Source organism: Patagioenas fasciata, chromosome 1 (genome assembly GCF_037038585.1).
Source record: "Patagioenas fasciata isolate bPatFas1 chromosome 1, bPatFas1.hap1, whole genome shotgun sequence".
NCBI lineage: Eukaryota > Metazoa > Chordata > Aves > Columbiformes > Columbidae > Patagioenas > Patagioenas fasciata.
The window spans coordinates 1494258-1506496 of NC_092520.1; the positions used below are offsets into that span (position 1 = coordinate 1494258).

Consider the following 12239-nt stretch of genomic DNA (forward strand, 5'->3'; position numbering starts at 1 on the left):
CCATCAACCTCCCAATGGAGTCACCATCCCTATGGTGGCGGCTCAACCTCCTCCTGGTCCTCCCGGAGGAGCAAACCCCAATTTGGGAGGGTCCCAAAAAACCCAGTGATGCTCCAAAACCTTTTTGGGGACACAAACCCGCTCCGGGTGTCCTGCTGTCCTGTCACCGCACACCGCGAGTGGCTCGGAAAGGCCAAACCTGCTGCCGGACACCCCTGTCCCCATCCAACAACCCCCTGGTCCCCACGTCCCTTCCGGCTCTGTCACCAGCATTGAAATGGGGGTTCAGGGGACACCTCCAAACCACCAGCATGAGGTTTTTCTCCATCATGTTCACATCCTTGGCCAAACGCAGCTCTGGGGGGACTCAATGTCCCCATCCCTAACAAAGCCCCAGAACAGGTAAAGGGACAGAAAGAGGGTTCGGGGCAGCCCCCCCGTAACTCTTGTGTCCCATGGAACGTGAGTTTCAGCCCCCGCAGGGACGCTCGGGGACTTTGCCGTGTCACACGGGAAGCCACCTCTGATCCGTCCCCATCCTCGAGGGACCGTGACTTACAGTTGATTAGTTCGGGAGGGTTATTATTTCCTCCTGTATTTAATTTCCTGCTCTTCGCAATCCGCCCCCGTGAGACGTCACCGACCAGAGGAGCCACAGCCGCGCTGGGAAAGCGTCACCGTCTTGGTGTGGAGACCGAGCGCCCCGAACACACCACGGGACACGCTGTCCCCAGGGAAATGTCACCAGCCAGGGAGGGGACACACGTGCCCAGGACCCCACACCCCCGGCAAGCTGGATGTTTGGGGAAAGTTGGGAGAAAATGGGATTTTCCCCCAAAACCCCTCATCTGCCCTTTGGTGTGAGAGCCCTCAAGGCACACCCCAAAACCGTGCAGAGGGGGCACCCTCACCCCTGGGTGCCCCTGTCCCAGCGCTCACACGTCCCCAGAGGTTCCATCTCTTTTGGTCAGGGACTTTTTCTCCAGCTCTGACAGCGGGAACACCTTGGGCAGGTGGGTTAAATCCCAAATACTCCATATTTCCTGGGAATGGGACAGAAGAAAAGCAGCAGGAGGAGGATGAGGGAGGGATGTCACCCGGCTGGGATGGGGGGACATCCTGGTGCTGGTCACGGCTCCCGGTGACGAGCAGGAGCCCCTGAGCTGTGTTCTGTCCACTCGTGCTCCCCACACCAGACACAGAATGCTGTCTGCGCCGCGTTTATTGCAATAAATTAAGAGAAGTGGGCAAAATACGGAGTGTCTGGTGGCTTTTCAAATGAAGCTGTCGCACCCTCGGTCCCTGTCCCCTCCAGTCACAGTCCCACCTGGCAAACCTGGTCACCCTTTTGGGGAATGACAACTCCTCCCCGGTCGGTTTGAAATCTGCTTTTCCCCCGCGTTAAAAAAGCTCCGTCACCTTTTCTTGCGTCGAGTGCAACCCCAGAACCCTCCACCAAATGTGTCCCTGAACGCCAGCGCTGCACCTTGTGACCCACAGCTCTGAGCTCAACGTGGGGACATGGGGCAGCTCCTGCCTGTCCCTGTCCCTGTCCCTGTCCCTGCCCCTGTCCCTGTCCCTGCCCCTGTCCCTGTCCCTGTCCCTGTCCCTGTCCCTGTCCCTGCCCCTGTCCCTGTCCCTGTCCCTGTCCCACTACCTCTCCAACGGGGCCACATTGCAAAACCGAGGTCTCGGTGTCTTTATTGTCAGGGCAGAGCGTGCTTGTCGCTGTCTATAAGAAATAAGCGATGTTTTCCGGGTTCAGGGGCGCCTGGATGTCCAGTTTTCGGGATTTGCTGTCTTTCTCCACGATTTCCAGCCGCAGGGTTGGGCTCTTGGTTTTCTCCTCCCCGGGGGAAGAGCTGTCTTTGGTTTTCAGCAGCTGCTTGTCCGAATCCTCCACCGCGATCCTCAAGGTGCAGCCCCTGGGCAGCAGGTCCTGCTCGTAGGCGGCCGCCAGCTGGTTCACAACGCGCCGCTCCACCTGAAGAATCAGGGAATCACAGGATGGTTCGGGGTGAAAGGGACCTTAAAGCTTCCCCAGTGCCCCCCCTGCCATGACAGGGACATCTTCACCAGCTCAGGTTGCTCAGAGCCCCGTCCAGCCTGGCCTGGGATGTCTCCAGGGATGGTTCATCCACCACCTCTCTGCCCAACCTGGGCCAGGCTCTCACCACCCTCAGGGCCAACAATTTCTTCCTCATGTCTGGTCTGATGAAAAACAACAGTTTCCACCAGAAAATCTCTGCCAGCAGCCTCCTTCCCACCCTCGGGCAGTGCAGGATCCCAGAACATCCTGCTCAACCTATTTATTCTCTGTTTCTTTCCTCCCACAGACCATGAACATCTTCCTCTGGAGCTGTGAGGACCCTCTTCTGGGAGACAGAGCCAAACATAAACCCCTCCCAGTGCTCCCCATGTGCAGCAGGGCTCGGGGAGATACCAGAGGCTTCACCTGTGCTCCATCCTCGGCTTTAGAGCCGTAGAATCGGTTTGGTTGGAAAAGCCCCTCAAGACCATCAAATCCAACCGTTCCCCCACCCCTGTCCCTGCCCCATGTCCTGAGAACCTCATGTCCGTCTGTCCAGCCCTCCAGGGATGGTGACTCCAGCACTGCCCTGGGCAGCCTGTTCCAATGCCCCACAGCCCTTTGGGGAAGAAATTGTTCCCACATCCAACCTCAACCTCCCCTGGGCAACTTGAGGCCGTTTCCTCTGCTCCTGGCGCTTGTTCCTGGGGAGCAGAGCCCGACCCCCCTGGCTCCAAGCTCCTTTCAGGCAGTTCAGAGATCAGAAGGTCTCCCCTCAGCTCCTGTTCTCCAGCTGAACCCCCCAGGTCCCTCAGCTGCTCCCATCACACTTGTGCTCCAGCCCCTCACCAGCTCCGTTCCCTTCTCTCCACTCGCTCCAGCACCTCAAGGCCTTTCTTGGTGTGAGGGTCCCAAAACCGCCCCCAGGATTGGCGGTTTGGCCTCCCCAGGTCCCAGCACAGGTTCGGTCACTGCCCTGGGCCTGCTGGCCACACCAGTGCTGGTCCCAGCCAGGATGCTGGTGGCCCTTCATCCAGATCCCTCTGTAGATCCTTCCCACCCTCCAGGAGATCAACTCTGCCACCCAACTTGGTGTCATCCGCAAACAAACATCTTCACCTCGTGTTTGATGGAGCGGGCACCATAGTGCAGGTTGTAGCCGTCGGCCAGCACGTCCATGACCTCCCTGTCCCAGAGCAGGGTGATGTTGTGCCTCGCCTTGGCCTGAGGGGTGAGGAAGAGGAGGAAGAAGAGTTACCGGTGCCTTTGGGCAGCCCTAGTGGCCCATTCCTTGGGCAGTGGGGACACCACAAGGTGTGGGTGTCCCTGGGACGAGGACAAAAGGCCACCGAGAGCTCCACCAAGTGAGTGGTCCCCTAATTCCTCTTTAGCCCCCACAACGAGCTCGGATGTGCAAAGATTAATTAATTAATGTATCTGAACATGGCCTGAAGCTCATCCCTGCCCCAACAACTGTCCCAAGAAGCCACTCATACAGGGTCCCCTCACTTTGAGGAGTGGGTAAGACTATGGTGAAGATGCAGCGGGATGAAGGCTCCTCCCACTCATGTATCAGTTGTGAAGTCACCTCGAAAGCCCACGAGTGGTTTTTTACCTTCTTGGCCCAAAAATTCAGCTCCTTGTTGACAAGTTGGATGAGCTCCGAGTGGCAAAAAGGCAGAAAATAGACAATTTCGTTGATGCGCCCCAGGAACTCGTCTCGTCTGAAGTGAGCCTGTGGGGACAAAGGGGATGGGTTGGTGACCCCATGGGGACAGTGGTGATGGTCCCCAGGGGTCACCTCCACCTCCTGTGGCATCCACAGGGTGAGGAACCGGCCCATCGCACCCCACAGAGCTCGAAATCTCTTGGGTCACTAATTAATTAATTAACTAATTGTCCCCCCTCTCAGCAGGGGCAATTAATTCTTCTGGAGGTGACCAGAAGAACTAGAAATGACTCGCTCAAATCCTTGGGCTGTGCAGGAGGGTGAGCAGAGCCCTGAAGGGATTCAGAAATGTCTTAAAGAAACTTCACGTCCCCGGGATGTCACCGTCGTGTTTTCCGGCCCCTCGGCAGCCCACGGTGACCCCGGGAGAGCAGAGAACCCCCCAAATCCCACAGCAACACCTCCCACCCCACATTCCCCTTCTTGTCTCGCATTATTGCTCTAAATACAAGAGCACAGGGATGAAGAAGAAACTGTGATTTATTTATTTCGGCTGGGCTCTGACCTTACGCAAAGGTGCCTTCCAACCCATTCTGTGATTCTTAGAGGGTGACAATTAAAAATGGATGTCACATCGCTTATCTCACAGCTGGGGGAGGATATTGCATCAAATGACCAAGCGGCCAAAGCTCAGGACACCTGAGATGGTGAAAAATCGTCTATACCTTCAAGATGGGGCGGATGACCTTTTCCTTGAACTGCTTGGAGATGGTGATCTTCTCGGTGGCCTGGACGTCCTCTGAAAGAGAGGAGAGGGGTGTTGGTGGGGACAGGGGAACATGGTCCAGAGGGAAACCCAGGTGCCACCTTGGACCTTCACATGTGTCTCCGCTCTCTGCCCTGCACCCCGAGAGATGCTCCTGGGGATTTTGGGGAGGAGGAGCCTTCACTCGGCCCCCGCAAACCTCAGATCTGGGAGCTGGTGCCCATTACATGATGAACATCATCACCCGGGGCTGCTCCATGGAGGGTCCCACCGCTCTGCCCAGCAAGGAACCACCTGCACTGGGGAGGCCAAACCTTGAATCCTGGGGGCGGTTTTGGGCCCCTCACGCCAAGAAAACCCTTGAGGTGCTGGAGTGAGTGGAGAGAAGGGAATGGAGCTGGTGAGGGGCTGGAGCACAAGTGTGATGGGAGCGGCTGAGGGACCTGGGGGGTCCAGCTGGAGAACAGGAGCTGAGGGGAGACCTTCTGATCTCTGAACTGCCTGAAAGGAGCTTGGAGCCAGGGGGGTCGGGCTCTGCTCCCCAGGAACAAGCGCCAGGAGCAGAGGAAACGGCCTCAAGTTGCACCAGGGGAGGTTGAGGTTGGATGTGGGGAACAATTTCTTCCCCAAAGGGCTGTGGGGCATTGGAACAGGCTGCCCAGGGCAGTGCTGGAGTCACCATCCCTGGAGGGCTGGACAGACGGACATGAGGTTCTCAAGACATGGGGCAGGGACAGGGGTCAGGGAATGGACTTGATGATTTTGAGGGGCTTTTCCAACCAAAATGCTCTATGTTTCGTGACCATCGGTCCCTTCAGCAAGCAGCAAACCCCATTTCAGTCTGTTTGCAGCAAAGCTCCATCCAGAATCTACTTCCCCGCGCTGACTGCAGATGGAGCCAGGCTCTGGCCGGCTCCCAACTCCCCGCTCCGAACCACAACGGCTCAAATCCCAGGATTTACGCCTCTGCCGCCCAAACCCCCTTTGTCTTTACCGCCTCATTTCTTCCTACATCTTCAGGTATTTAAATCCAGGGGCTATTTAATGCGAGGATGCTCACAGGGAGATCCCTCACATCTTGCATGGGACCGAGATGTGCAACAAAATCCTGTGGAATCGCCCCTTCTCCATCCCCCCACAGCAAACACGAGCACGTTCGTGGTCCCTGGGTGGGGAGATGCACAGAGCAGTCTGTGGGTCTGAAGGGAGCTGGGGGTCTTTGCTTATGAGGATTTGGGTTAACATCACTTTTCTGTTGAAAGGGGTTTCTTTGGGTACATAACAGGAATTTGCTGTGGCGTTCTGGAGGAGCAGAGCTGGAAAAGACAGAAGGGACGGAGCTGCCCCCAGAATTCGCGTTCACTGCTTGCACGGACAGACAAACAGACGCTGCGGCAGCAGCTCCTTCGCTCTTATCTTCCCATTTATCTGCCCGGCCGGGCGCTGGCGCTGAACCGGGCGCTGCCGCAGGAGGATTTCCGAGCCAAAGAGCTCATGGAAATGGCGAGGAGCTCCACAAAACTCAATTGAGGGCAAGGCTCCGGAGCCGAAATGCGCTGTGCAGCTCTGGCGGCTCGCTGCAGCTGTCTGCCGTACGGCCGGAGAAATTAAAATTCAATGCTTTCCTCATTTAGCTGAAAAGCGTTTGGCATTTGAAAATGTTATTCTCCAAAGTTCAGCGGCGGGCGCGCTTTGTCCTTTACCTGGCGTGATTGAAGTCTAAAGATTCTGAATTACGTCACTTTGGGCATCAGCGTCTTCGAATAAAGAGACGTGAAAAGAAGCTGGGAAATAGATTTGAAGCCAAAATCCAGCGTTTTCTCGTGCTCCCGTGGATGTGATGCCGTGGCTGTTTACTGGGCACAGCCATCGCCGTCTGTCCATCTGTCTGTCTGTACTTGGCAAAGCAGAGACCATCCAGTCACTGGTGCCACTGGATTTGTCACCAACTGGCTGGTGATGGTGGTGGTGGGGTCACAAATAAATTGGGATTCTCTGCTGCCTTCAGCAGCCGTTTGGTTCAAATCTCAGCAGCTGCCCAGTTGTGCTTTTATTACCCTAATTCACCCTTTTGGAAAGTTTTCTACAGGGTGTTTGGGTTCAGGGCCCCCATTCTGAGGTGGAGTAAAACTGATTAAGCTCAGTTCTATTTTTGGAAGGAACAAAACTCTTCCTCTTTAATGTGAGCACCTGTACCAGGCCCAGGCTTTTCTGGGAAGGGTCCTGGGAGGATGAAAGGGTGAGGACACAACGGGAAGAGAGCGGAGGATCAGGAAGGATGGGAGGTGGGATATAAACCCTTTGCCAAAGATGTGATCTCCCTCTGGAGGATGAGATCTCAAATCATAGAATCATTTTGGTTAGAGAAGCTCTTCCAGATCATCGAGTCCAACCATAACTAACCCACCACTGGCACTGCCTCATGTCCTGAGAACCTCATCTCTGTTCAAGCCTCCAGGGATGGTAACTCCAGCACTTCCATAAGGAGGATTTCAGAACAGGGGAAGCCCAAAGCAGAGGGAGATGGGTGGAGATTGGGGGGTGGGACTTCTCAGCAACAGATCATCCCAGGAGGCAACAACTCGGCTTCCCAGAGACAGGCAGAGAAGACCACAGAATCACAGCATCACAGACTGGTTGGGGTTGAAGGGACCCCTGGAGATCATCCAGTCCAACCCACCTGCTCACGCAGGGTCACAGAGCAGATCACACAGGATCCCAGGGGGTTTGAATGTCTCAGAGAAGGAGACTCCACACCCGCTCTGGGCAGCCTGGGCCAGGCTCTGACACCTCCCAGCACACAAGGTTCTGCTCATGTTCAGATGGAGCCTCCTGTGTTTCAGTCTGTGCCCGTTGCCCCTCATCCTGGCGCTGGGCACCACTGAACAGAGTCTGCTCCATCCTCTGACACCCACCCTGAGCTATTGATCATTGATCACATCCCTCTCAGCTTCTCCTCTCCAGCTCAGCAGCCCCAGCTCTCTCAGTGTCTCCTCATCACAAAGATGCTCCAGACCCCTCAGCATCTTTGTGTCCCTCCCTGGACTCTCTCCAGTGATTCCTTGTCCTTCTTCAACTGGGGAGCCCAGAACTGGACCCAGTTCTGCAGATGTGGCCTCACCACCACAGAGCAGAGAGGGAGGATAAAAGATCAAGCAGGTGCTTGCCCTTCTGGCACAGGAGCATCTCCCCAGCTTGTCCCAGGGCTGCGGGGCCTGCAGGACATGTTGGTGGAGACTGGCTGCAGGGATGAGGAGCGGGGGTACAGCCCGGGGGTCTGGGGGCTCCTCCCGGCAGAGGGATGGATGAGCCAGAGTGGTGAGAGCCTGGCCCAGGTTGGCCAGAGAGGTGGTGGATGAACCATCCCTGGAGACATCCCAGGCCAGGCTGGACGGGGCTCTGAGCAACCTGAGCTGGTGAAGATGTCCCTGCTCATGGCAGGGGTGGCACTGGGGGAGCTGGGAAGGTCCCTTCAACACAAACCATCCTGTGATTCTGTGAGTCTAAAGAAAGTGAGGAAGGAGGCAGATTTTTTGGGATTTGGGGCAGCACGTGGAAAGACCGATACCTAAGTTCTCTGCGATCCTTTTCTTGCTGATCTGCATGGCCTCCTGCCGCAGCTGCAGCGCATGCTGGGCGATCTCATCACTCGCCACGTTGGAGGTCATGATGAAGATGGCATCCTTGCAGTCGATGGTTTTCCCCTTCCCGTCCGTCAGTCTGCCCTGCAACAACACCCAGCGACAGCAGCAGCGTGAGCAGGCGGCAGGGGACATGAGGCAAAAAGGAGACGGGTCCCTGGGCAGCCTGCTCCAATGCCCCACAGCCCTTTGGGGAAGAAATTGTTCCCACATCCAACCTCAACCTCCCCTGGCGCAACTTGAGGCCGTTTCCTCTGCTCCTGGCGCTTGTTCCTGGGCAGCAGAGCCCGACCCCCCTGGCTCCAAGCTCCTTTCAGGCAGTTCAGAGATCAGAAGGTCTCCCCTCAGCTCCTGTTCTCCAGCTGAACCCCCCAGCTCCCTCAGCCGCTCCCATCACCCTTGTGCTCCAGCCCCTCACCAGCTCCGTTCCCTTCTCTCCACTCACTCCAGCACCCCAAGGCCCTTCTTGGCATGAGGGGCCCAAAACTGCCCCCAGGATTTGAGGATTCTCAAAGCCAGGCTCTAAGGGAGCGGGATCAAGCAGCAGAGCAGCAGTGACAGCAAAAGGCAACAGAGAACATCCCTCCTGTCTATAGGATCGCCTGCTAAACCTGTTTGCTGTAGCCTCCACAATCCTCCTCCTGCCAAACCAGAGCAGGAACCCTGCAAAAGTACCTGTTCTCTTGATTAATAAAATAAAGAGAGAAAAAGAAGGAAAAAACCAAGCAGCTCCCCAGGCCGTTTCTTTCCTCGATATGTCTCCAGCAGCAGATATCCAGCACAATGAGACAAATCCTCGTTGGGTGCTTGAGATTAACATTTGGGTTATTGCCCTGTCAAGTGCGTGGTACAGGAATTGATTTCACATTTAGCTGCTGCTGCCATGATCTATGCAAGAAAAAATGGTGTTATTAATCCTTAAAATAAAAAGCAAACAAACAAAAGCTCGCAGTATGTTGCTCTGGAGTTTGGTTGCCTCTGAGGACAGAGCAGGACTGTAAAAATAAACCAAGGAGCTCACATGTGAGGGGATGCAGAGATGCAGAGCCTGGAGACAAGAGGTTGTCCATGGGTCTCACCAGATTGTGCAAGAGTGGCAGCTGCACAGGACAGGTCGTGTGCCCAGCGTCCCCACAGACCACGGGACAGCAAAGGGCTACAAAATCAAGGACTTTGTGCTGCCTCCCTCAGACAGTGAGTATAGAAACGTAGAATCATAAAATCACAGATGGTTTGGGTTGAAGGGACCTTCCCAGCTCCCCAGTGCCACCCCTGCCATGAGCAGGGACATCTTCACCAGCTCAGGTTGCTCAGAGCCCCGTCCAGCCTGGCCTGGGATGTCTCCAGGGATGGTTCAGCCACCACTTCTCTGGACAACTTGGGCCAGGCTCTCACCACCCCCAGGGCAACAATTCCTCATATTCAGCCTGAATCTCCCTCTTTTAGTTTCAAACCATCACCCCTTGTCCTGTCACAACAGGCCCTGCTCAAAAGTCTGTCCCCATCTTTCTTATGGGCCCTTTTAAGTCCAGAAAGGCCACACTAAGATCTCCTTAGAGTTTCTCTTCTCCAGCTGAACACCCCAGCTCTCTCAGCCTGTCCTCCCAGCAGAGCTGTTCCAGCCTCGCATCATTCCTGGGGCTCCTCTGGCCCCTCTCCAGCAGCTCCATGTGTGTCCTGTGCTGAGGACCCAGAGCTGGACCAGCACTGCAGGGGGGTCTCACCAGAGCGGAGCAGAGGGGCAGAATCCCCTCCCTCCCCCTGCTGCTCACGCTGCTGGGGATGCAGCCCAGGACACGGGTGGTTTCTGGGCTGCAAGCGCACGTTGCCGGTTCATGGCCAATCCATGAGTACCATATCTCCTTCCCACTGCCAGCAGGATCGCGTGCTGTTGGGTGTGGAGATCCCTGGGAAGAGTATCGGGCACGGACTTGCCTTCAGCATTGTCAAAGCTCCTTGGGTAGGTACCTTGGAGGAGTCCGGAGCTGCTATTTGGGACTGCAGAGGAGGCCAACACACTCCTGGAGAAGTTTGGGAGTTTTCCCAGAGACCTACAGGGCATGGAGGAGGGAATGGAGCTGGTGAGGGGCTGGAGCACAAGTGTGATGGGAGCGGCTGAGGGACCTGGGGGGTTCAGCTGGAGAACAGGAGCTGAGGGGAGACCTTCTGATCTCTGAACTGCCTGAAAGGAGCTTGGAGCCAGGGGGGTCGGGCTCTGCTCCCCAGGAACAAGCGCCAGGAGCAAAGGGAACGGCCTCAAGTTGCGCCAGGGGAGGTTGAGGTTGGATATGGGAACAATTTCTTCCTGGGAAGCAGCCCCAGACTCTTCTTAGGGAGCTACCTGAAGAGTTTTGTCCTTGGCGGGGACAAAAGGGATCTTTAAGTTCCCTTCCAACCCAAACCATTCTAGGATTCTGTGATTCCAAGATTGTATGATTCATGATTTTATGATTCCATAGTTCCATGATTCCATAATTCCATGATTACATGAATCTATGATTCCGTGATTCTGTGATTCCATGATTCTACGATTCCATGGTTCTATGATTCTATTATTTTATGATTCCATGATTCTACGATTCTGTTATTTTATGATTCCATGATTCTACGATCCCACGATTCCACAATCCCATGATTCTACAATTCTATGACGCTATTTTCAGGGGGGGGGAAGGTGTGAGACAAATCACGCGACACCTGAAGAATGAAAAATTAATGAAGCTGAACCGAAAACTAGTAATTAATGAGATGTCCTTTGTTTGGAAGGGACTGTTGATCTGGAGCATTCCAGCTCCACTCCAGCACCTCTCCCGCAGCCGTGGTCCATCACACCGCTCGCTGTCACCTCCCAAAAGGCCCCTGTGCAAACCCTGACCCCGAAAGCATGGATTTACCTCATCGAAGAGCTGCAGCATGATGGTGAGGACGTCAGGGTGGGCTTTGTCAACCTCGTCGAAGAGCACCACGGCGTTGGGGCACTGCCGCAGTTTGGTGGTGAGCTGCCCGCCCTCCTCGTGGCCCACGTAGCCCGGCGGGGAGCCGATAAACTTGGCGACCTAGAAGGACGCAACAAGACACAAAAGAAGTTGATGTGGAGATGCCAGGAATGGGTCGCTCAACAGGCAGCCACCATTCTTTGCTCCAACAAATCAAGTTTGATGTTCTTCGTGATATCTGTTGCACCCCAGGTATCCCAAAATCAGCTCAATAGGCAACAATCAGTGGCTGCTGAGCAATTATCTCGCCCAGAGCTTTAAGCAGCAGAATCTGCAGGAGCTGCCATGGGCAGGAGAACAGGCACCACCTCTGCTTCTCTAACCAGTGTCCCAGTGACCCATCAGGCACCACCTCTGCTTCTCTAACCAGTGTCTCAGTGACCCATCAGGCACCACCTCTGCTTCTCTAACCAGTGTCCCAGTGACCCATCAGGCACCACCTCTGCTTCTCTAACCAGTGTCTCAGTGACCCATCAGGCACCACCTCTGCTTCTCTAACCAGTGTCCCAGTGACCCATCAGGCACCACCTCTGCTTCTCTAATCAGTGTCTCAGTGACCCATCAGGCACCACCTCTGCTTCTCTAACCAGTGTCCCAATGACCCATCCCAGCTGCCCAAGACCCATTTTCATCTCCTTTAGCCTTTTTAAGACCAAGAATTGAAAGGATTGCGAGTTGCAGGTGGCTCTGGTGGGGAATCAAAGAGGCCACAAGGAAAATACTCTTCCTGTATCAACAACCAGCTTCACTACTTGACATCAAGATTTTTTAAATGAGGTTTAAAAATGTATAAGTTATTTAGAAGAATACTTTTGACAACAGAAATATTTTGGTAAAAATGACAATTTTTGACGTACAGCTCGGAGCATTTTCATAGGATCAGAGAATCATTTTGGTTGGAAAAGACCCTCAAGATCATCGAGTTCAACCTCTAACCCAACACTGTCACTGAACTATGTCCCTAAGAATCTCATCTCCACATCTTCTCAAGCAATCGGGGTCTGTGGGTGCGTCTTTAGGTGTGGAAAAGCTGAAAAGGATAACAGTTTGTTAACCCGCGTGGTTCTCCAGGATGCTGGACGTGCAGAGGTTGTATGGGAAGCAGAAGGAGTTTGTGGAGCAAAATCCCAAATCCTCT

General features: G+C 54.8%; 1 protein-coding gene across 2 annotated transcripts in view; it reads right to left on the minus strand.

The window, feature by feature from the left end:
• Positions 1-1204: 1204 nt before the first annotated feature.
• CLPB (ClpB family mitochondrial disaggregase) overlaps positions 1205-12239 on the minus strand; it is an 84015-nt gene continuing 72980 nt past the window's right edge. For both annotated transcript variants that reach the window (XM_071811587.1, XM_065835084.2), the window contains 6 exons: positions 11000-11161; positions 8033-8189; positions 4424-4497; positions 3645-3764; positions 3149-3253; positions 1205-1984 (listed from right to left, as the gene is read on the minus strand). In XM_071811587.1, the coding sequence (XP_071667688.1) occupies positions 1733-1984; positions 3149-3253; positions 3645-3764; positions 4424-4497; positions 8033-8189; positions 11000-11161 (870 nt within the window). In that variant the 3' untranslated portion in view covers positions 1205-1732. The remainder of the gene's footprint in view (positions 1985-3148; positions 3254-3644; positions 3765-4423; positions 4498-8032; positions 8190-10999; positions 11162-12239) is intronic.